Source organism: Mytilus californianus, unplaced genomic scaffold (assembly GCF_021869535.1).
Source record: "Mytilus californianus isolate M0D057914Y unplaced genomic scaffold, xbMytCali1.0.p SCAF_4, whole genome shotgun sequence".
In the NCBI taxonomy this organism is placed as follows: domain Eukaryota; kingdom Metazoa; phylum Mollusca; class Bivalvia; order Mytilida; family Mytilidae; genus Mytilus; species Mytilus californianus.
Window position 1 is genome coordinate 98,390,506 of NW_026262690.1, and position 26,340 is coordinate 98,416,845.

General features: G+C 33.1%; 1 protein-coding gene across 3 annotated transcripts in view; it reads left to right on the forward strand.

Annotated features, from left to right (window-relative positions):
- Positions 1-26,340, forward strand: part of LOC127698941 (uncharacterized) — a 278,817-nt gene that overhangs the window by 142,669 nt on the left and 109,808 nt on the right. For all 3 annotated transcript variants that reach the window (XM_052202712.1, XM_052202711.1, XM_052202710.1), the window contains exons 8-11: positions 4,802-4,895; positions 13,387-13,540; positions 20,621-20,743; positions 24,458-24,593. In XM_052202712.1, coding sequence (XP_052058672.1) covers positions 4,802-4,895; positions 13,387-13,540; positions 20,621-20,743; positions 24,458-24,593 — 507 coding nt within the window. The remainder of the gene's footprint in view (positions 1-4,801; positions 4,896-13,386; positions 13,541-20,620; positions 20,744-24,457; positions 24,594-26,340) is intronic.

Consider the following 26,340-nt stretch of genomic DNA (forward strand, 5'->3'; position numbering starts at 1 on the left):
TTGGTAACAACAACAATAATAGCGGCATATAAATAGATATTTAGTATATAAGCATTGGTCAGAATCAGATGACTGAAACTTAAGGTATGAAAGGTAACAATTGCCACTTTTTATCTTTTCACATAATTTTCCACATACACATTAGATAAATTATTTTTGATAGCCTATTGCGGAGAAAAAAGAGAAAGTTTACTGTATTAACGTTCTATTCCATTAAATACGCCATTTTTCGAAGATAAATGCAGAAAAACATTTATGAACGGCTACGCCAGGTAAAATTGTTTATCCTAAAAAAAAATACAATTTTCAGTTTCATTAGAATATTATAATAATAATAAATCCCAAATTTATGTAGTCATTAGATAAAGTCCTTATATGTCCGATCTGCCTATTTTTGGACATCAAAAGACAATACGATCGTTTTAAGGTCAATTTCGTCTACCTCACGCAATCTTGTTAGGCACTATAATGAAATGGACCTGAAATTTATTTCACATGTTTCCTGAAAATTGATAAATATCAAAGCAACATAGAGCTGTTTGTTCTAGTTCGTATAATGACAATTTAATGTCATGTTTGTTTGTGATGACCCCCCTTTTCGGGATTGCATCAGAATTATAGTTATCTCGTATCGCATGAGGATGACACATGTCAACTGAGCAATTATGTTTGGGACTTAGTTTTAAGGAATGATGTCAAAGTAACATTATGAAAATATTTTTAGTAAGCTGAAATATATATTTATTTTTTACATGTTTATGTCTTGTAAGATATTTTATTTCTGTCCCGTTTTTCAACATTTGCTTCTGGAAAGTTGAAATGTTTTAACTGAATGGTTAATTTAAATTAATTATGAAAATGGTTAAAATTAAATCAATAAAGGAAATTATTGCCCAGTTACAAACACTACCAGGGGATAATCCATAATGATTTTTTTTTCAGTTATATGTTTCAGCACATGTATAATTAACCCCAACTTTAGCCTGGTAAACTTGTTGTCTCCTTGTAAAATATAAAACATATTTAAAATGATTTCCTGCTAAAGTCTTATATTGATATAAAGTTAAAACCGTCTTGCTTCTCACTAGTCAACACTCCTGCCCTGTCAGGTTTAATTCTTATATATGGATGAAAAATAAAAGTCCACAAAACATTAACTTGGCAGCAATTGCTTTTACAGCCTTTAAGACTTTGATTTTTTTTTACAGAAGAGTGTCCACCATGCACTTGCATTACACTATAATAATAGTAGAATAGTATGATATACATATACATATAGATGAAAATTATATATACATGCAACCGTAATATTAATATAATATATAACAACAAACCAGTGTATTCTCTGGAACTATTATTATATTAGTATAATAGTCTAAGGTATACTGATTTGTATCACTACAATATAATAGTTATTACGGTGAGGTTGAATTTCCTGTCATTTATTCATCATCCAAGCACGAACTTGTATAAGAAAAACAAATCTCTGTAAATTAACCTCAGTTTCAGGTATAGAGATGTGATCTGTTTCTGTGACATGTGCTTTTGACCATCCACAAGAACCTGCGGTCATCCGATGTTCAGTACTTCAGTACTTTGATTAGTTATTGTCCTTGGACAGAACAGATCAAATATGTGCAATGTGGGGGACTTTGGAACTCTGTTCTTTTATATTATTACATTGGTTTCAATTAATTACTTGTATTTCCCAGTGAAATAAAAACCAATAATTTCACTAGTGAGAGTTTTAGCTAGCTATTAAACCAGGTTTAATCCACCATTTTCTACATAAGGAAGTATGTGTACCAAGTCAGGAATATGAAAGTTGTTATCCATTCTTTGATGTTTCGAGCTTTTGATTTTGCCATTTGATTAGGGACTTTCAGTTTTGAATTTTCCGTGGAGTTCGGTATTTTTGTTATTTGACTTTTTCACATGTGAAATAAATCTGATAATTTCACTAGTCTGACGTCCTAGAACAATGGGTGGTGTCAAGATGTTGTCGATCTATACAATTGAGAATGCGTAGAAAAAGATGAAGCTCCTTTTTTTTTTACATTATTTCCATTAAAAAGTCCATGGTCAATGTACTAAAAAGAATACCTAATCCAAGAATTCAGATATTGAATATATTCATCTCGTGACTGAACAACACTGATAATTAACTCATGGACTTCATGCATTCGTGAATTAATGTGTTGTTCTGTAACTTGTTGAATATTTTTCTATATTTAAATTATTGGATTAGTTATTATATAATTATTAATATTTTTTTTGCCAGATAATGTTTTGTTTTAGAAAAACTTTTGCTTAGATAAGATGAAACAAGTATAAAAAAGAAGCTTACATTTCAATCATCTTATTAATGATAACTGTAACAATGTCACAGAAGATAAAACATGAGTAGTACAATCCATACAGTAAAAAGAAGTGTTACATAGGAAGGACGACACTTTGTATGTGATACACTAATATACCTTATCGTCAATTGCAGTGCTGATGAAATACAAGCAATTTGTGATTGGACATTGAAATTTGTTGAATGCAATTAAGATTCAACACTTTATAGATTTAAAAGCAGTACTTCATATAGTTTTGACTATACAATCTCCTGGTCGCATACATAATAAATACATTTGAATTTTTAAAGAAACTGGATCTGCTTACCCTTCCAGTGCACATGAGTTTACCTTTGGTTTTGTTTCTAAGGGGTTTCTTTTGCCTTCAATGTCTGTGTTGTTTATTTTGGTAACAGCTTCTTCTATCCTTTATCATGGAAAAATGTGTTTCGATTTCAATCACATTTGGTCAAGTTTTAGAGGTAGAGAATTTACATGATCAATAGTTTATGAATTTGTTCTTAGTGTAAGATAAGAGCTTGAGTCAATACACAATGTGTGATGCCTAATTAAGGGATATGACTCATCAACATATTTTGAAAGGAGTTACACAACATGTGTCGCTAGTGGAGCAGGAACTTCTGACCTTTCCAGAGCACCATAGTTAACCCCAGTTTTTGGTTGGGTTCTATATAAAAATAAGGAGATGAGGTATGATTGCCAATGACATGCTCGACATGAAAAATATGAAACAATTCAATATAGAAAACTAACGGCCTAATTTATAACAGAACAATTAAAGAAAAACAAATATGACAGACATGAACCAACGACAACCACTGAACTACAGGCACCTGACTTTGGACAGGCACATAAAGAATGTGGCGGGGTTAAACATGTTTGTGAGCGCTCAACCCTCCCCTAACCTGGGACAGGGTGACAGCACAACATAAGAACAAACTATAAAAATCAGTTGAAAAGGGCTTAACTCATCAGATCAATACAAAGCAGAAAAACATCAAACATAAACACAGACCGGATGCGGCAGGGTATTTATCCATCCCTCATCCCTAACAACAAAAAGGATACTAAGTACAGATCTGAGAGTACTTGCAGTTACTGACAGCTAGTTCAAAGCCAATGACAACTAATAAAAAAAATTATGTATATAAGATTAAAATATCACTCAGTACACATCCAACATCCAATGGATTTAGTGTAAAGACGTTATTAACAGTGAGAGAACATGACCTTGTGCTATGCCAAAATGCCAAACGATCGACAGATTGTGTCATTAAGTACCGTTAAAGTGCATATGTGTATAACAAAACTATTAGTATGATTTTAATTTACTGATAACAAAATCAATATTAATACCAATAAAAACAATATTCAAAGATCTAATTACAGTGTTGAATTGGTCTAGTTTGCTGTGTAGTGTTTTGTTATTGTTGTTTGTCCTGCCCTCGTTTTAACTTTTGGCAATAATATTGTCGGTTTCTATCGGAACAGATTTTATTTATTGTCCCCTTGGTATCTTCCTTCTCTTTTCAATGGAAATATACATATTGATTTTTATATTGCTAATTCCCTAGGGTTAATTGCATACTAAATCAGCATGCATGGGTATTCATCTAATTTTCAGGTTTTCAGTTTAAATTGTTTTCATTAATGATTACAGACAAAATAAATAGCATAATTAAGCTGCATTGGACTCATTCATGGTTGGTGTGTACAATAAATCAGCAAAACACAAGAGACAATTCATACTGTTCAATACACAAATAATGCCCATCAAAAGTAAAATGATTTGGTAAATGTTTGTAAATTTCTTTTTAAAGAATGTCAACAGTTGATCTTTTCCCATATTTGAAATTGATGAAGGAAGGGTGAATTCATACCACATGACAGGAAAAGTTTACATCAGCACCTGACCTGTATCACCTCCTGTGGAAGGTTGAATTGGTTGAAACACAGGGTGTTCAGAGCATCAATAACTTTACAGGCATTACAGAATTTCTGGTGCTTCTGTAATTTTTGGTTTTGAATAAATGATGGCACTTGACAGTGATCTTATTTTCCTTAATAGCTGAGTTGTAGATATTGATTTATCTTTATATATACCTTCTTTTTTAAAAGCACTTAAAGCCAATATGGGCCAATATCTAATCACAAGCATGAACAAACAAATGGAAAAAATACATATATATCATATAAATACTCAAACATTTTAATGTTAATGACAGTTTTGGTAGTTCAGTTAAATTTTTTCCAAACTTTTCTACATTGAGCTTTACATCATCTAATTTTGAATACCCTATGTTGACATCTAACCAGTGCTTTAATGTTGATGGGCTTAAAATGATCTGTTTATGTAAATGTCAACCAACTACCTAGACAAGTCACCACCGTTTAACTTTGTTTATAAACTCATAAACTCTATGCATGTTATTTATATTTAGTGACACTTCAGAAGAAGTTATTCATTCAAATGATGCATTTGCTCCTGTCAGTTATCTTAATCTTCAATCTGTGCATGTTGAAGATAAACATTTGGTAAGTACATATTTACATTCTTCTCTTTATATTTATGATTAATCTCTAAAAGTAAATGTGTAAAGGCTTACTATTAATTAAAAGAGATGTGTTTATATACTTCAGCATAGTTACTTACCATCCTCTGACAATACAAAATCATGCCATGACATGCAAAAATGCATGTAAAAACGTGTTCACCACTTTGTAGCTCTGAAAATCGTACGTACTGTCAAGTTCAACTGTTCTTTTATTCCACAGTTGCCTTCCAGGCAAATTTAGAGCAGCAGAGCTTGATGCATTTTCATGACAAATACAGTTTTGGTTAAATTTTAGGCTAATTTGGAGGAAGTCCAAATTTGGCTTCTAGTATGGTGATGTCGGGTGGGGGGGGGCGGGGGTGGGGGGGGGGGGGGTGTTGAAGTTGTGCACCTGCTATTATGAAATTGTTTGAGGAATTTTGTCTCATTTTTCCAGACTTGGAAAATTTATGAAAGAGGGTACCTAATTTTTGTAATCTACTCCTCCTACAGTTTCCAACCCAGATCCCTGACAATTCAAAGGAAGATTGCACATATGGACACTGGGCATTTTCCTGCAATGACAAATGTTAAACTTTGAAGCAGAAACCATTCCCCACCTTGATATAATTAATGATTGGTGGAAAAATCCACAGGATTTGGAAACCAAATTAAAAAAACTAACAACAGATAATCGGTTTCATTAATTTAACACACGTTAATGCCTGTGATTGCATGTAAAGACATGGAGTGAGTGTACAAACTGTGTGATGAAAATAGCACATATAAACACTTGAAAATGTGTATGTGAGTTGGCAACTATGCTTCAGTGAGGCAGCAATTCAAAAATGAAATAAAAGTAGATGGCATAAAGATATGGTCTTCATCAAAAGACAAGTGTGTCTTTTTAATGTAAAGCTCTAAATCACCCTAAAGACTTGAAAAGCTGTCAGTACATTTAACAAAATCACCAAATATTTGCAGCACCAAATATTTTAATGATAAAAAAACCTCTTTACCTGTCCTGTCAATTGTCTTCTGTTTGAAAACATCAAAACCTTGAAATTTGTGAGCATGATTTAATAAAAATATTGAAATGCAATTTGAAAAAAATGCATGCAAATGTAGTGACCTACTAATATTGACACACATTTAGCTCATTTTATCCACTGAAATTAAAGATCATCTTTCTAAAGAATTGCAGTAAATGTTGCTATGTCAAATTGTTTTGTACACCACCATAATGCATTGCATTGACAATATTTAGATGCATCAGTCAATGTATTTTAAGAAAGATCATGCTTCCTTTAGATAGTTTTTTTTTAATTTTAATTTTGCCTGCCACAAATAGGAATGTTAATCAGACAGTGGAGTAAACTATTTGTTTATAGCTTTATATTTCAGAAGACACAAGACCTTTTTATGTTATACCTTGTACTGTAAATTCAGAAATTATTGCGAAGTTTTTATTAATGTGAATAATGCGACTGGGTGAGTATCGCAATAATAAAAACTTGCATTCTGATATCTGATACAGTTATCTGTATGCAGATTTCCTAAAATTGCAATAATAAATATAGCATTTTGGTCCATTCTTCAAAATTGGCAATAATAAATGCATGCACTAATTTCTGAATTTACAGTATTCAGTGCCTTATGTTCTAATCTTTCTTGTCATATTTCCATAGTCATTGACCTCATTTCAGTGGTTCAGAGACTGCCTGAAAACTGTTTAGTTTTTTGTCACATGAATTTCTCACTTATAATTGATTAATAGGTTATGTATATTGGATCCTTGCAAGGTCTGCATGTCCATAATACAGAGTTCTTGTGACCTTGATCTCATTTCATGGATCAGTGATCAAGGTTAAGTATTCATGATCAATTCCATATCACATATACTACTGACATAATTTATAAAAATCCTTTCTTAAATTTAAAATTTAAAAGAAACTAAGGTTTCAACTCCCTCAGACAAAGTTGACCTTGGATGTAAGTAGCTATTTTTTTTAGATTCTTTTTGGTCATATAGCTCTTCAACTGTTAAGATTCTCATAAATCCATGGCTTTCAAGTATTCGGCTTTGAGCCTTCCTGATGAAGGTAAATCCTGAAAAGCGCTTCGGACACATGAAATGTATAACGTGTTGTTATCATTTTTTACAGCACTGGGTCGATACCTCTGCTGGTGGACTATCAGTCTCCGAGGGTATCATTAGCTCAGTAGTCAGTACTATGGTACTGACATGATTTATAACAATCCTTTCTAAAATTGTCCGTTTATAAATTTTGGAATTAAAAAGAGACTAAGGTTTCAACTCCCTCAGGCAAAGTTGACCTTGGATGGATTTGTTTTTTTTTTAAAGGTTCTTTTTGGTCATATAGCTCTTCAACTGTTTCTGTTCATATACATTCTTGGCTTTCAAGTATTCTGCTTTGAGTGCTCCTGATGAAGGTAAATCCAGAAAAGCACTTCCGTCGCATGAAATTTATAATGTGTTGTTTTCATTATTTACTACAAGCATAGGTCAAATTTGTTTAGGGTATTGAATAATTGTTAGGGGTACACCATATATACACCTCATATCTATGATGAGTTTATTGTTAAATTTCTTGCATTAATAAGGAAATGTGGTATGATTGCCAATTTTTGAAAAGAAAACCAACAGCCTGATTTATGCTAAAAACAACAATCGAACAACAAATAAGGCAGACAGCAACCAACAACAACAACCACTGAATTACAGGCTCCTTACATGAAAAAGGCATATAAAGAATGTGATTGGGTTAAACATGATTGTGACTGTTCAACCCTCTCCTAACCTAGGACAGTGGTATAACAGAACAAAGTAAGGACAAACTATAAAACTTTTTGGAAAAGGCTTGACTCATCAGATCTACAATATGTACATAAAAAACGATCTAAGAGTTCTCGCAGTTGCTTGAAGTTAGTTCAAAGCCAATTCAAAGTAATAAAAAAGTATAAACTAGAATACCAAACTCCAAGGTAATTAACCTTGTCTTCCAAGACCAAAATTTCAATCATTACACAACCATTTATTGTGAAGTTGTCATTTCAGCATGTGTACTCTTGTTGTAAAATAGGTAACCAATATTTAGAAAGGGAAAAGTGTACAGGACCTGCTTGAATGTTGTTACAGAGAAATGGATGGCTCAAGTTCTTTCCATTCTTCATGAGAAGCTTCAGTATGAAGTCTACCCCATAGGTATAAATGAACATGTCTGCAAAAATAGAAATACAGTTTGTTTCTAATAAAAATGCTAATTGTCTGTTGAAAAGTATGCCATCGAAATGTGACAATTTAGAAAATCAAGCATCTTGATAATGTCAGTTTCAGAAAACCTTTTGTCTGAATCAGAACATGTTTTAACCTCTGTTGCCAAAGGTGACAGCAAGTCTAGTTACCCCTGGACTCTCTGTGTCTGTCCGTTCATCTGATAGTCCTTGGGTATAAAACTTTTGTAGAAGTTTTCTTGGCTTCTTTGAAAGGGAATGATTTTATATTTGATCTGCAGCATCGTAATGTTAGTTGTATTGGGTAAGCAATTTTTACATTTTCTGTGCAGCAACTTCCTGTTTGATGTTAGTTTTAAATTTTACAACACTCATTGTACAAGGAAAACTTAGTCAAACTTTTTTTGACTTCTATATAAGGAATGAATTTAGTTTTGGTCTGCAGCCTTATAATGTTGAGCTGTAGTTGTAGTATCTGTTTGCAGATAGTTTAAAATTTTACAACACTCATTGAACAAGAAATATTGGTAGTCAAAGTTTTCCTGGCCTCAATAAAATGGATGATCAGTTATGCTTCAGATGTTACCTAAATCAATAGCATGCAGGGACACTGATCCAGACCCACTATTGGTCTTGTTACAATGTATGATTTGCCCCTTCCTTACAAGATTTGCATAACCCCTTTAAAGCGGGATGTATATAGTGATGGAGGAGTCCGTCTATCAGTCTGATTGCATGTCCCTTCATGTTCTTCAGTTTTGTACTTTATTTGGCCTTTTAAACTTTTTTGATTCGAGTGCACTGATGGGTCTTTGGTAGACGAAATGGGTGTCTGGCATACACAATTTTGATCCTGGTATCTATGATGTGTTTATTCATCATTTTTGGTTTGGGAAGCTAAACGAAATACTTTATATTAGATTGCAACCCTGATTGCATAAAGAGTAAAATATAATAAGAAAAAGATCTTTATTGATTTCAAGCTCACCAGGCAGTGATATTGTTTTTTTTTTATCAAAACTACCTCTACCCTTTTTTTTTTGGAAAAAATGCATCATTTTTTGTCGAGCCTGCGACTTTTGTCGCAGAAAGCTCGACATAGGGATAGCGATCCGGCGGCGGCGGCTACGGCGGCGGCGGCGGCGGCGGCGTTAGCTAACTTCTTAAAAGCTTTATATTTTAGAAGATGGAAGACCTGGATGCTTCATACTTTGTATATGGATGCCTCATGTTACGAAGTTTCCGTCAGTTACATGTCCAATGTCCTTGACCTCATTTTCATGGTTCAGTGACTACTTGAAAAAAAAGTTCAGATTTTTTGTAATGTTAAATTCTCTCTTATTATAAGTAATAGGATAACTATATTTGGTATGTGCGTACCTTGCAAGGTCCTCATGCCCGTCAGACAGTTTTCACTTGACCTCGACCTCATTTCATGGATCAGTGAACAAGGTTAAGTTTTCGTGGTCAAGTCCATATCTCAGATACTATAAGCAATAGGTCTAGTATATTCGGTGTATGGAAGGACTGTAAGGTGTACATGTCCAACTGGCAGGTGTCATCTGACCTTGACCTCATTTTCATGGTTCAGTGGTTATAGTTAAGTTTTTGAGTTTTGGTCTTTTTTTCTAATACTATATGCAATAGTTCAACTATATTTGGTGTATGGAAATATTTTATGATCTATATGTCAGTCACGCAGGTTTTATTTGACCTTGACGTCATTTTCAAGGTTCATTGCTCAGTGTTAAGTTTTTGTGTTTTCGTCTGTTTTTCTTAAAACTATAAGCAATAGGTCAACTATATTTGTTGTATGGAAGAATTGTTAGCTGTACATGCCTGCCTAGCATGGTTCATCTGACCTTGACCTCATTTTCATGGTTCATTGGTCAATGTTTAGTTTACTTGGTTAATGTTAAGTTTATGTGACAGTTGTAATAAAGCTTTATATTTAGGACTATCAACATAATATCAATGATTAGTAAAGAAGGCGAGACATTTCAGCGTGTGCACTCTTGTTTGGAAATTGGGAAGTTTTGAATAAGAATTAATTGTACTAAAACTTGAATTCGAAGACAAGACTGAAAGTATAATTGATAAGACAAGTCATAACAGTTCATTATTTTAATTTTCAAAGGTCCATTTTTCTGTCCTTTAATCCCTTGAACATATTCACAAGCTCATTCATGTTGTCGTCAGTTAAATGATGCTTGAATGAGCAAATTCTCATGGTTGCATCCAAGTTACGTTGTGTCATCCTATTCCTTTTTGGTAGGGATGTCAACTCGGTGAAGATTTACTAATCGAGTACTCGTTGGATTTACCGAGCAATACTCGAGTACTCGCTCAGTAAAACATTAACAAAATGGAAACACAAAACTATTTCAATAGTCGGTTAAAGAGCTCACCAGAGCTCATGTTTTGTCTGTTATTATGTATATATATGCCGACTTTAAATAAAATTTACTTACTTACTTACTTAATTACTTACCATTTTATATATTGTGGGTCGTTGTCTTATGAACGTAAAACCCTCAACATTATTACCTAGACTAGATAATAGTCCAAGGCATTTTATACCATAATTAATAGCTCATTTACTACATGTACTAATTATGTAAACTGGCAATAACCTAATCAAGTAATTAATTAATATCTATAGAAAATTGATTATTAGTACTCAAACAACAGTATTTGGGAACCGTAAAAACACATCTAATGATCAACAAAGGGGAGATGATTATAACTTACTGATGCCTTTAATCATTTTCTGAGGGTGCAACGAATATGTTCTTAGTTAAAAATATATTCTTGTCAACTTTTTCTGGGACGAGGCAATTTCTCAACTTTGTTAGATAACTAACAGTCCTGCTGATGAAAATATATGCTCTGACGATACAGGATGGGAGAATGACTAAGATTAATTAGCTAAAAGTGTAAGCCTAGGAAAAGTGCACTTTTTCATAGCCTACCTCTCGTTTGGAGGAATTTTAAATGACAGTTAAACGCAAACATTCGAATCGTATTTTGATTTTTAATTAATCTTTATTAAGTAAACATTTAATTTTTCGGGGAGGCCGGCGCTCCCAAAAACATATTTTTTTGTTGAAGCTTTAAAAAGCAACAACATTCTAACAGGAAACCGATTAGTCGAGTATCATTTTGGTATTCGATACTCGGTACTACCGAGCGATACTCGAGTACTCGAGTACTCGTTGACATCCCTACTTTTTGGAGTTAGAATGTTTGACATCAAGGAGAAGCTTCTCTCTACTACTGCAGTTGATGATGGTATACACATGCAGTAGAAGTACATCTTGTACACTAGAGGGAAGCATTCCTTCAAAACATCATCCCTCAGGAACTGGTTTTAGACTGAATTGTGAGACATTTTCAACAGGAAAGGATCTTTTTGGGGAGGGGAAAGAAACGGAAAAAAATGACAGTACTTAATACATTGAAAACCACGTGTGCTACAAACACCCCAATGATTCTAATCAGAAACCCGGATCTCAAAAAGCGCTTTCATAATATCAAAATAATAACATGAATACGAAATTTATGTACATTACTACCGAAGCCATCACCGTTTGGGAAAAATGTACAACTTATTGGGAGGAACTTTGTGCCATTTTTTTTAGTAATTGGAAATTTTCTCTAGGGGAAAAAGCCGAATTTCGGAGGTAATTTGAAGCAAACAATATCACTGCCAGGTCAATGGTCATGCTCAAAGTTACTATGAATAGATTGAAATTTGTAATGAAAAGTGGATTTCAGTTGCTAAATCAAATACATGTACTACATATGGGATTGCAACCTTATAGGGTATGTGGTCACATATAATGAGTTAAGGATCCCTAATGATTGTTAGGTGAATACTTCAAAGTTCAAAGTTACTAAAAAAGAATGAAATTTTGCAGAACAGCTGATCCCAGATTCTCAATTGAATACAACATTTGGGATCGCAATAACCTTACTTCAATATAATTCTGGTCACATATGATGAAAAGACAATCCCTATTGATTTTTAGATCACTGTTTAAAAACAAGGTCAAATTATCTAAAGCAGACTGCAATTTGTGCAGGAAAGTGGTCTCTGGATTCTAAATCAAATACAACATATGGGATTGCAACCTTACTTAGATTTATTGGTCACATATAATGAGGGGACAATCACTATAAATTATAACGTCACTATGTTCAAGGCCAAGCTAAAAATGAGTAAATATAGACTGCAATTTTTGCTGAGAATGGTTTCTGGATGCTGAATAAAAAACTACATTTAAGATTGCAGCATTACTTGGATATATGGTCATGTTAGTAAGAAAACAATACCGTATTGATTTTTCATGTCGCTATGTTTAAGGTTGAGGGCATAGTAATACTGAAATTTTGCGCAGAAAAGTTGTTCCAGGATGCTAAATGAAATACAACATATGCCATTGCAACCTTACTGATGAATAATCATAACAGAAAAAGAATCGTACCTTAAAAGTAAACAGGAAAAACTATGTCATCAGGTTATTATACAGTTTCCCCCTTCAATGGGAGGCTGGGGTATGTGGGATTCCTCACTCAAGGTTTTTTTTTGAATCTGAAATATTTAAATTATACAGTGAAAACTTTTCTTATCAGTGCGTGTCGAGTTTATATGTACAGTTAAGTAGGTATTGCCATTCCTATGTATTGTGGATTTATTATTATTATAAAGTGGAGTAAGAATATTTGTGGATTTCGTGAATATATAGGTAAACCAAGAATTTAAATGTTCATCGAAGTACATATTTTGTATAGGCTTGTAATTCAGTGGTTGTATTTCTTGCTGTTTATCATATTTGATTTTTGTTTGTTGTTTTGTACATTTATCAGGCTGATGGTTTTCTCGTCTGAATTGCTATACATTTTGTCATGGTTTGGCCTTTTATAGCTTGCTATGCTGTATGAGTTGTGCTACTTGTTTAAGGCTGTACCATGGCCTTTAGCTGCTAACATCTATGTTATTTGGTCTTTGGTGAATAGTTGTCACATTGGCAATCATTCACATCTCCTTATTTCATATGACTTTGCGAAAACCACTAAATCAAATATCCACAAAAATAGAATATCTCCTTGATCAACGAAAATAAATGAAATCACAGTACATGAAATAGGAGAGTCTATCAGATTCATGTCTGCTGCAAATTAAAACAGTGAGATATAATATCGCCTTGTTAAGGTTGTTTTGTTATTACTTTCAGGATATGAAAAAAAGTTTGGCATCAAGACTTGCCCATTATCCCTTGAAAAGAAGTTCTGATATTCATAAAGAAATCTTCAGTGAAAATGAACCTCTATTCCATGAAAGTGATATAAGTGAACATTACACTCCATATAAATGTCCAGAAGGCACAGGTAACTAATTTTCAAACCTAAATAATAATTGTCCTGTTCAAAAGAACAGTGTAATATGCGGGAGCTGCCTCATGTAAAACAGGCATAGAAAGTTTGTGATGACATCATTATGGTAACTGTGTGTGTGTGAAACAGAAAAAAAAGAAAGGTAATGATTTTGGATTGACTAGTACAATGTATATTGATTTTTATAGGATTTTTTCTACTGTAACTAGGCTTTGTCCTTCATAATGACATAAACAAACACAATTGAATTACGCATTCAAAACCAATTTACTATTTTCCTTGTTGAACATTTTAAATGGTCAGTGAACATCTGCCTTACTGTTGAGAGCAAAGGTATGTCTCAAGTTTGATTGCAACAATATAGGTTCTACTATATTTACCCATTTTGAGAATCTTCTTTGAGATGTAACATTGTGATCCTGTGATCCATTGACATTAAAAGATATGAATGAATTGAGATGTTGAATATATGTCAGTTATGTCTAAGACATGCAACCCAAGGATACAATAAAAACAAAAGAAATTTAGCTCATTTCATTACTTTCTTTTTTGGTTGGGAAGCATAATTGATGACAGCTGCATAGTTGACTTTTATTTCACTTACTGCTTTCTTGCTTTCCCACAATTGTTGGACTTGATTTATGGATCCCACCTGGTTGATCCAAATGTCATCTTATTGGATGATTTATGATCTGATAACTTTTAAATAACTGCCAAAATATACCTGAAATGATAAAAAAAAATATAACACTGGCCTCAAATAAGAAGTTATCAACGATACTTTTAATATTTAGTATTGGCACGTACTGTTCTGAAAAAAAAACTTGTTTCCAGCAAGGAGTAAGTCTCCTGAATATTAAATTATTGACTTCAAACCAGGGACATAATAATTCAGACTTGAGGTCTTCAGAACGTTGTTGTATTTGATTTTGCTACGTCCCTTCTACAAAAGTCCTTGAATGATGACAGGGTGCATTATCATCTTGAAATTAATATGGTTCATTCCTAAAATGTTTGGTTACCACTTCTCAAAAATTATTGTCTTTTTATCATATTACATTCATTGTCAAATCATTGTCAATTTAACCACTCCTTAATATGTGTGACATACCAGACAATTATGTGAAGATTGGTTGATGGTTGTAGTGCAACAATGCCTAAATATTCTGTTCACTAAATTTCCTTAGACTTCCTGAAATTTTTAAGTTTTCCATCCTGTTTAAAAAAAGTCAAAATCATCGATCTGTATTGGTCATATCATATGTAAATATAACTTTTTTCCACTGATTGTAAACACTCCAGTGAAGTTTAACTTTGCACCAAACAACTTTTTTTTTTTATTCATCTGCCTTATGCCAATTTACTATGGTACAGATCCTCTGGAGTATCCTTATGCATGCAATTTTTAATGAACAGGTCATGTGGATACCTTTGCAGATGTAAGAGAGTTAAATCATGGTTAATTTTCTGCAAAATAAAGCCCCAAGATATTTTAACAATCTTTGAATTAGATGGATTTGACTATTTTTTAGGTCCTTTTTGGTCGTATAGCTCTTCAACTGTTCCGGTTCTTATTCATCCTTGGCTTTCAAATATTTGGCATTGAGCGTTCCTGATGAAGGTAAATCCAGAAAAGCGCTTCGGACGCATGAAATTTATATCATGTTGTTTTCATTTTTGGAAAGCATTTTTCCAGCCTGTTTTATTATAGTTTTTCTCCATCCATTTGGAGGCACATTTTCATATTCGGCTTTGAGCGTTCCTTATGAAGGTAAATCAAGAAAAGGGCTTCGGACGCTTGAAATTTATAAAGTGTTGTTTTAATTTTTTTCTAAGTATTACCATGTATCAGTGTGGTAACAAATAGTCAAAAAGTCATGTACATTTTGACTGTAATCTTCCAACATAATACATGGCTAGAACTGGTCTTAAATTAAGCATACATATGTCTACTTCATTTTCCACCCTGTTGTTAGAAGTTAGGAGTTGTCTTTTCATTGTTATAAATCTTTGTACCAAGTTAATGGTAATCATGTTGATAGCTGGGTCGTTGACTCTTTGTTTGTCCCTGTAGTTTGAACTTTAAATTTTTATGCCCCCGCCGTAGCCGTGGGGGCATTAAGTTTTACTCTTGTCCGTCTGTATGTACGTCCGTACGTCCCAAAATTGGTTTCCGTTCTCTAACTTGAGTTTGCCTCAACCAAATGTTATGAAACTTATACACAATGCTTATTACCACAAAACACAGATCAAGTTTGAATTTTGGTCTAGTCACTTTAACCGTTCTAGAGTTATGCCCCTTTATAAATGGAAAAATTGCAAAATTTTTAGTTTCCGTTCTCTAACTTTAGTTTGCCTCAACTAAATTGTATGAAACTTATACACAATGCTTATTACCACAAAATACAGATCAAGATTGAATTTTGGTGGTGTCACTTTTACCGTTCTAGAGTTATGCCCCTTATTAAAAGGAAAAATTGCTGAATTTTTCGTTTCCGTTCTCTAACTTAAGTTTGCCTCAACCAAATGTTATGAAACTTATTACTACAAAACTCAGATCATTAACAAATTTACGTAGCATCACTTTTACCGTTCTTCAGTTATGTCTCTTTATAACTTAATTTGATATGCAAGCGGGGGCATTATCTGTGTCCCATGGACACATTCCCCATTTATTTTAGTTCATTTTTGTTTCGGAGTTTAGTGTGATGTCCATTTTCACTGAACTAGTACACTTTTACGTTTAGGGGCCAGCTGAAGCCCGCCTTGGGGTGCCGGATTTTCTCGCTGTGTTGAAGACCCATTGGTGGCCTTGGGCTGTTTTCTGCTCTTTGGTCGGGTTGTTGTCTCTTTGACACATTCCCCATTTCCATTCTAAATTTTATGATAAACATGTTATGTGCAACTTATTTGCAAACTGTTCATACTAATTATACCATATATTTCAATTAATTTGACTTTTTACTTCTCAAAGCTTTAACACTGAAATTATCATCAAAATTTTGTTTTGATACAGGTCTGTTATAAAATTTTCTGAACGTTGAATCACTTGACCATCCTGCAGCTTTTGATATTGTATCAATAGAAGTATCACACCAAAATGCTGCTGATGTACTAGCTGATCTAGTACTATGTGGTTTGTAAATTGTAATATCTATACCAGCCAACTGCAAAACAGTTTTTACCCAATGTCTAATAGTGGCTTTAGACACATGTTGATATGGTTTGACACAGCTCAAAATTAAGTTTTTAGTTTTTCCTATAGAAGATGTTCTAAATAGATATTCCTTAAGTACAGTAACTATATACAGTTTATCACCATCAATAAAAGCTGGCAACTCTATCGGTTGTAAATTTGACCCAGGCTTTGAACATTTCAATAAAGTTCTCACATCTATAGACATGCTACTATCTGTAACACTTATATCATCTAAATCTAACTATGAATTGTTTGTAACCTTTGACATGTTAATAACAGCAATAATTGTTACTTAACTTATACGATAAAACACGTAATGTCAACATGCGAACTGGTGCTAATGTCATAAGATATTTTAACACTGCATTAACATCCTAAGTCTTTTGATACCTAGGTAATGATGGTTTTAAATTAAATTTGCCTTTAAGAAACCGCTTCACTAATGGCCATTGACCAACTGTTTTCTCTCTATTCACTGACAAAAAAAGAAGACAACATACTTCTTGCAGTGTTAATATCACTGTAACCTAAACCTTGTTTATAAAGTAATGTTAAAAATTCTAAAACATTTAACTCTGTGGCTTTAAATGTATCCATTTTCCTTTCACTGCAAAATGCCAACCATCTTTTGCAATATGTCCAATATTGTTGTTTTGTAGCTGGATTCCAAGATGATGCAATGATTTCGGAAGCTTCTTTTGATAGTCCATAACTTTGCAACAGTTCTCTGATATCATGAAAACTGCTAATTTTAATTTCACTATGTGATGTTCTATTGTCGGACTTTGAGGTTGATAAAGAAGATTTTTCTATCTGTTTATCATAAACGAATCTGCCACAATCCGGTGTAGTAGTTGTGGAAACCAGTTCTGAATGTTCCATAATGGTGCAACTAATGTCAAGTCGGCTTTGTCCTTGTCCATTTTTTGCAATATTTTCCCAATCAGACTGAAAGGAGAAAACGATAGCAATTAATGTTACTCCATTTAACTGAAAATGCATCTACTGCTTCTGCATAACCATCAGGCAAATATGAAAAATAACATGGTACCTGATGATTACATTTGGGTGCAAACAAATCAACGTCATGTGGCCCAAATAAACTATCAATAATATGGAAAACATTTTCATTCAATTTCCACTCAATGTCTATATTTATTGACCTTGATAGGCGATCTGCCTCGATATTTGCAACTCTAGGCAAATAACAAGAAGAGACCCAAATTTCTTTTTTAATACACCAAATCCACAATTCCTGGTGTATTAAAAAACTGTTTTAGAATTAGCCATATCATTGTAAGAACCTATAAGTACACTCACGGATCTGTGATACTGTGAATTTAAGTAAAGATTTAAAGATTTTTTTGCCGCTATTGTGAAAAAGATTAAGGGGGAAATTTGATTTCAAAGTCAGATCTAAATTTTATATACACAGCTAGGTACATGTTGGATTAGGAATGAAATATGAAGACATATATTCACGGTAGGGCGTCTGTTTGACATTTTATTGGACTGCAAACATTTATTGAATTCATTATCCAGCGTTCAGACAGTGCCTTGCACTTTCTCTTTCAGTTGTCCCATTCGATGTCAACTGTTAAATATATCATCAGCCTAATTTATGCAAATATTTGACAATGAACATAAGAAAACAAATGTAAGTGATTTCTAACAGTCTACAAGGGGATTAACTTCTATACTATTTATTCGCCAGCCATCAGATCTTGGGGTCATCAGAAGTAGTAGTACGTCAGTGCTTTGATTACCTATTATCTTAAAATCTATAAAAGATGGAGTGAAACTTTAAATAGCCAAAATGATCAGCAAAACAAGATCTTCAATAAGTCAACATAACCCGAAATCATCAGATGACTAGAATTATTTCCCTTTAATAACGATACTTTTAAATGCAAAATGATTATTAACACAAGATCTACATACAAGTCTCTAGCTGAAAATCGGCAGTTGACTCCTTATTAGAGTTCTGCACTTGAATGTCTATTTTTACCGATTTTGTTGTTGTGTTTTTACCTTTACTCTTAAATAAAATTGAGAATGGAAATGGGGAATGTGTCAAAGAGACAACAACCCGACCATAGAACAGACAACAGCAGAAGGTCACCAACAGATCTTCAATGCAGCGAGAAATTCCCGGACCCGGAGGCGTCCTTCAGCTGGCCCCTAAACAAATATATATACTAGTTCAGTGATAATGAACGCCATACTAAACTCCAAATTGTACACAAGAAACTAAAATAAAAATAATACAAGACTAACAAAGGCTAGAGGCTCCTGACTTGGGACAGGCGCAAAAATGCGGCGGGGTTAAACATGTTTATGAGATCTCAACCCTCCCCCTATACCGCTAGCCAATGTAGAAAAGTAAACGCATAACAATACGCACATTAAAATTCAGTTCAAGAGAAGTCCGAGTCTGATGTCAGAAGATGTAACCAAAGAAAATAAACAAAATGACAATAATACATAAATAACAACAGACTACTAGCAGTTAACTGACATGCCAGCTCCAGACTTCAATTAAACTGATTGAAAAATTATGTCTTTATCATATGAATATCAGGCACAATCCTTCCCGTTAGGGGTTTAGTATCATACCATCATAACATATATGAGAAGAACTTAACCCGTGTCATGCCAACAACTGGTTTTTAAATAAATGTGTTTAGTGCCGATGCAAAGACCCTATAAGTGAATCAATATTAACGCCAAAATATGCAATCTTTAATGACCTGACAACAGTATCGTAACTATATCCCTTCTTAATAAGTCTATTTAAAGGTTTTGTTAGCTTCAGAGGTGAATACTGACATTTTTGTGCTTTATAAAGAATATTTCCATAAAAAATTGGATGTGAAATACCTGAACGTATAAGAAGTCTGCATGTTGAGCTATATTTACGAATGATGTCCTTATACCGATGATAAAATTTAGTAAATGTTTTGACTAGTTTGTGATATCGAAAACCCTGGTGTAATAATTTTTCAGTAATACATAAATTTCTCTCGTTAAAATCTAAAACATTGTTACATACACGAGCGAATCGTACAAGTTGAGATAAAGAAAAAGACTATAATACATAGATAGAAACTTCAAATACCAAAAATGATCAGCAGGACAAAATCTACAAATAAGCCTTATAACTGAAATTGTCAACAGACCACTTATTTGGAGTTATTGCCCTTTAATAACGATTTTGTTTTCCCTTTTTTTTGCGTTTTTGGCTAATATCCTCAAAAACTATAATAGATAGATAGACACTTTAAATATCAAAACTTATCAGCAAGACAAGATCTACAATTAAGTTTAATGGTGGAAATTGTAAGTCGATTTCTTATTAGAGTTATTGCCTTTTTATTACAATTTTTACTATTTTTTTGTGTTATGCCTATTGTTGAGGATGCCCATAGACCTATGTCAGCGACACATATAACGTTCATATTCATACAATATACTTACAATAGTGGAATAAATGTAGTCAATTGTTTTTGTTTTTATTAACCAAAACCCTTTAAATCATAGTCAGGTGGTAATGTAAAGGGATTGTTAACAGTTAAAGCCTGAATACTGAAAAATAAATATAAAAAAAAACCATTCAGAGTATAGAAAGGCATTGTAGCCAAAAACCAAATTTCAGGCAGACCAGAAATAATACAGCCCCTGAATGAAAGGGTTAATGTTAATGAACTCAAGCTTCAATTGGGCCTGAAGATCTATGGAAAGCCAGTAAACACTGGTGTAGAGTAAATGTTTTGAACTAAGGCCTATGTTCTTCTCTCCTTTTCCTAATGTAAACAATACACAAAATATACTGAACCTCTGTATATTTATATATAATGTTTTCAACAATTTTCAAGATTTGATAAAACTGCAAGTTAAACAGAGAGAGAAAGAAATTTGGATAACAGGTGTAACAGTGAAAAGAGAAAGAGGAAAAACAACAGATGAAATGACAAGTCTGGCAATGAATAAATTGAAAGGTAAATCTGAAGATTATGCGGTAAAACTTTATGCATCAGATCTGATATAGTAATTTTGCTTTTTTACAAGTAATACAAATCATTTCATGCAATAGAATTATTGTATAGGACATTAACAATACATTTAATAATGTAAACATTTTTTTTCGTTGTATATTGTCTTTTTTTATTTAGCTTATTGGCCCTATTTGTCTATTGACATGAGTGTTCATTGTCGTAGTAACTTTTTTTTAAATCTCTCCTGAAACCGTTAGACCTATTTCAAACAAACTTTTCGTAGAATATATAGTATAAAGTTAGTGTGAACTTTACACAAAGTGCAATTGAATCCCTGTAATCACTGATTGGTAAGCTATATTTTAACCATCTTTTTTAGTGCACACAACATGGTGCATATAGGGGAATATTCTGTAGATCCCGTGTTTGGTCATAAAGGTAAAGGAAGTTCATTAATGATGTGTGCTCAAATATTCAATTTACATATTAATGTGTAGGTGTACTAAATACCATACTTGTTACGAACAACAATTTATTAAAAATTACGTTTGTTCAATAAAATACACAAAGCAATTCCTTATTACTTTATGTATTTTATTGAATAATAAATGGCATGAGAGATTCCACAAGTGAAAGGGAGTTTGCCACTACCAAAAGATCAAGTGACACCAAAAGGGTCAATTCTTAAATATATTACTTCTTACTAGACACACACTGAAATGTCTTGACTGCTTTACTTAAAGTGATTGAATTATGTTGAAAGACTGTAATATAAAGGTTTTTTCTACAAGTATCACATAAATTTAACATTATCAATGATCCATGAAAATGAGGTAAAGGACAGATGAACCCTGCCAGACAGACATGAACACCTTACAATCATACATATACAAAAAATCGTATTACTTATAGTATATGAAAAACAGGGCTACTTATGAAAATTCAACATTGAGGGCAAAGTGGACTTTAATTTTTCAAACTAACAAAAGAACATCTATACCACTTCTGCAGACCTAAGAAATTCAAAATTTTGATATACCAACATTTAGAAAAACACAAACACAATATTAAAATAATATTATTTCTACCGTCCAGAAACAACCAGGGCAATCACATAAACAATTTGAAGATTCCGTAAAATTGACAAACTGTCTTGGATTTAATGGCTACAGACATGTGTCCACTAGGTCTAAATGACTAGGGAACATATCTAAAAATTCCTCTATTGATATCATAACTATTGTTGATAAAAGACAACGTAATCATAGATCTCATGGCAATCGTACTAACCGCAATCAACGAAATAAACATTTACACTTGATGATCTTTTATCTATATTTAAAAGCAATGGTAGACATCATTATTATGTTATAACATTAACTGTACAATTTTTTCTGCACCAGATGCGCATTTCGACAAAAAGAGTCTCTTCAGTGATGGTCATGGCCAAAATATTTGAAAATCCAAATATTTAAAACAAAAAAACAAAAACAAAAACACATCAAAGATGTCAGGATTGAATTATTTTACGCCAGACGCACATTTCGTCTATAAAAGACTCATCGGTGACGCTCGAATATAAAAAGTCAAAAAGGCCAAATAAAGTACAAAGTTGAAGAGCTTATGAACAGGACAAAAAGTGTAGCCAAAGTCATACACGGAATCAGAGATTTACATGAGGAAAATATATTCCCTAATTCAAAATATTTTCCAAAATTTTTTTAACTGCATAATTTAACAACACAATATACGTATTTAAGTACAGTCTACTGGGCTATTGATACCCCTGGAACTAACAACAGTCCACCAGCAGTGATATCAAGGTCAAAAACCAATCACATAATATTTATAGCCAGTGTGGTACAATGTCGTTTTTTAGTCCTTAATTTGAGTGTAGATGTATATTAACAGCATTTTGTCAACATAGACTGTTCCATTGTATTGTTCAAAACTTTATGCCTCCATATTTTGATAACACAGAGCCACCTATCAATTCTTATAAGTATAATAAATCCAGTAGAAGTTTAATTTTTGTCTCGCCTGGGACGAAAGTTGCGGAAAGCGAGACATAGGGATTGCTTTTCTGGCGACGGCGACGACGGCATCAACATTTGTTATTAAAGTTTTCTGCTAAAGTTAGTTTGATAAGAACTACTTGTGATAGATCAATGATATTTTGTATGAAGCTGCATTACTATCCGTACATATCAGTTTGACGAGCATGTATTATATGTCTCTGCAAAAACGATGTTGTTTGGTGCTTTATCTGCAGGGACAACAACATATTGGTCATGGAGGTAGGATATGTGTTTTGCAACATTTCGGTCTTTAAAGATTGATATAGCATGGGTCTGACAAAAATGTCACTTGATTCATATTTTGATAAATTTCTGATTACATTTGGAAAATAATTTAGAAATAAATAAACGGGTAAGTAATACCCCCATTTCTAGGATCAAAAACAAATTTCAAGTACTAGTACTCACAAATCGTTTTGTGTTTGTAATGACAAGCAAAGCAGTCAACAATGTGGTGGTGGTATGATGTAAATACTACACGGAATTCAATAGAAAGAAATTATGCATTCATCTACATTCAAGACCGTCCGCTCCAAAGAGAGTCAAATAGTAAAAACACATGTCGCTACCACAGCACAGCGTAAGGCCTCCTCTGAAAACTGAAAGTCCTTACTATGTATTGGCTTCTAAGCTACACAAGAACCTGTTCAAATTTCGTTTCATCTCGGCTTCTAGTAAGTGTTCTACTACTAATCTTTCTGTGCAGTTAACTTACTTCTATTCAAAAACTTGTTATTGATTTTTGTAATAAAGCATATGAAAGTAACAGATTTAACTATTTTTGGAGTGTCTAAAACTCTTTGGGTGTTTTGGATAAATTATGTGCTTTTGATGGTTCATTCAATTCAGTTGACAGTTATAATTTTTCCACTCTACACTACACTATCACACAATCTTATCAAACACAAGTTCTCTTATTTAGTTTAATGGTCCTTTGACAAATCTGGTTGCAGATTTATTTGCTGCAACTCATATAAACCCTTCTTTTGTAATAAAAAAAACTGGAACTGTGATGAGATGAGATGATTTAAACTTTTAAGTTTTCTCATTGACTACATCTATGAACGTTTATCGACAGGTTGTAGGTATTTCTATGTGCACCAATTGTGCCCCTTTAATAGTAGACTTGTTCCTTTTATTGTTATGAATCACAGTTTATGACCAAACTCAGATAAAATCCTTCCAAATTACATTTAATTAACAAATCTAAAAACACTTACTGTTCCTTGATGATATTTTTGCTATAGATAATGAAGCATTATCTAATTTTCTAATATTACTGCGGAACTTGACCCAAAGGAACTTACTTTTAAAAAATCTAATACAGATAGCAATAGTTGTCCTTTTCTAGATTTGGATATTTCAGTTTTACACGGGAAACTCTATCATTATTTTTCCCTCTTTGGACGGTGATGTTCCTTTGGTGTGTATCACCGTTTCCATTCTCTATTATATTCCTCAACCTAATGCTATATATTGTAATGTTTCTCAGACCTAAGTTATTTCGTGGTTACTGTTTTTCACTGGGGTCCACTCTATATCATAACGTTATATGGTATTTCTGTTTGATAATATTTTGTTTGAAGCTTTATATTTCATATGACAAGAGCTATGGTAACCATCCTTTTACTTTTGGTAGAATGCATGTTAGAGCTTCCTGGAAACTGGAGCTTAAGTGACCTATGTATGATACATCTGTACATTAGTGATATGAATGATTTCGGAGCAATTAATGATGTATACAAGAAATATTTTGGATTAAATCCACCTGCCAGGTATGTTGTAAAAGCTTCTAATAAAATTACTTTGTATATATTATATATGACATCTACAAAATATTGTGTTATTTTATAGATTTATCACCGTAATTGTTCATCTGTAGACGACAAGTAATTTTTAACAAAATTTTAGTTATGATTAACCAATCCTTTTTAGCTCACCTGACCCAAAGGGTCAAGTGAACTATTCTCATCACTTGGCGTCCATCATTTGTCGTCTGTCAGCTGTTTAGTTTTAGAAAAATCTTCTCTGAAACTACTGGACCAAAAGGAATCAAACTTGACTCCAATCATTGGGGCATTTTTCTTTTTTGCCTATTATCTTGAAACCGTAATAGATGGAGAAATACTTTCAATCGCAAAAATGATCAGGAGGACAAAATCTAAAAAATTAGAAACGATACCTGAAACCATTAGTCCACTCTTTAATGAAGTTATTGCCCTATTTTTACCAGTTTTTTGCATTTTTTCTGTTTCTTGAAAATTATAATAGACAAACAGAAATCTTTTATCGCGAAAATGATCAGCAATACATGAACTACAAATATGTCAATATAGACGAATTCATCAGGTGACTACTTATAGTAGTTATTGAACTTTATTGATTTTTACCTCACCTGACCCAAAGGCTAAGTGAGCTTTTCTCATTACTTGGTGTCCGTCGTCCGTCATCATCATCTATTTACTTTTACAAAAATCTTCACCTCTGAAACTACTGGTCCAAATTTAACCAAACTTGGCCACAATCATAATTTGGGTATCAAGTTTAATAAAATATGTCCAATGACCCAGCTTGTCAACCAAGATTGCCCGACATGGCTAAAAAAAGAACATAGGAGTGAGTTGCAAGTTTTGTCTATTATCTTGAAAACTACTATGAATAGAGAAAATCTTACAGGGGTAGACATTTTGAGAATGTTGACATCTACCTGCTGTCCATGTATGCCAAAACTTCCTTTAGAATTTATAGCCCTTAAATGTCAATTTTTAGCTCTTTTTTTTTTCATTTTTATACGACCCCAAAATTTTTGCGTTCTATTATGCTATGTCGATGTCTGTGTCGTCGTCAGAAGACATTTTGGTTTGCAGACAATAACTTGAGTATAAGTGTATGGATCTGTATGAAATTTTAACACAACGTTCCATACCACTGTAGGAAGGTTGGGATTGATTTTGGGGGGTTATTGTCATAGCTGTTTAGTAATTAAGGGCCAATAAGAAGCATTTTTCTTGTCGTCCGAAGACCTTTTGGTTCGCAGAGAATAACTTGAGTATAAGTGTATGCATCTCTATGAAATTTTAGCACAAGGTTCCATACCACAATAGGAAGGTTGGGATTGATTTTAAGGGTTATTGTTGTAGCTGTTTAGTTATTAAGGGCCAAAAAGGGGTCACAAACAAGCATTTTACTAGTTCGCAGACAATCACTTAATTATATGTGTATGGATCTCTATGAAATTTTAGCACAAGGTTCCATACAGGGTTATTGTCGTAGCTGGGTAGTAATTAGGGGCCAAAAACAAGCATTGTTCTTATTTCAGGACAATAACTTGTGTATAAGTGTATGGATCTCTATGAAATTTTACCACACGGTTCCATGCCTCTAAGTGAAGGTTGGTATTGACTTTGGGGGTTATGGCCCAAATCGTTTAGGAATTAGGGGCGGAAAAGGGGCAAAAAAACTAGGATTTTCTGGTTTCTGGATTTCATTTCCACTGTATCATTTATTCCTAAAATTGCTAAA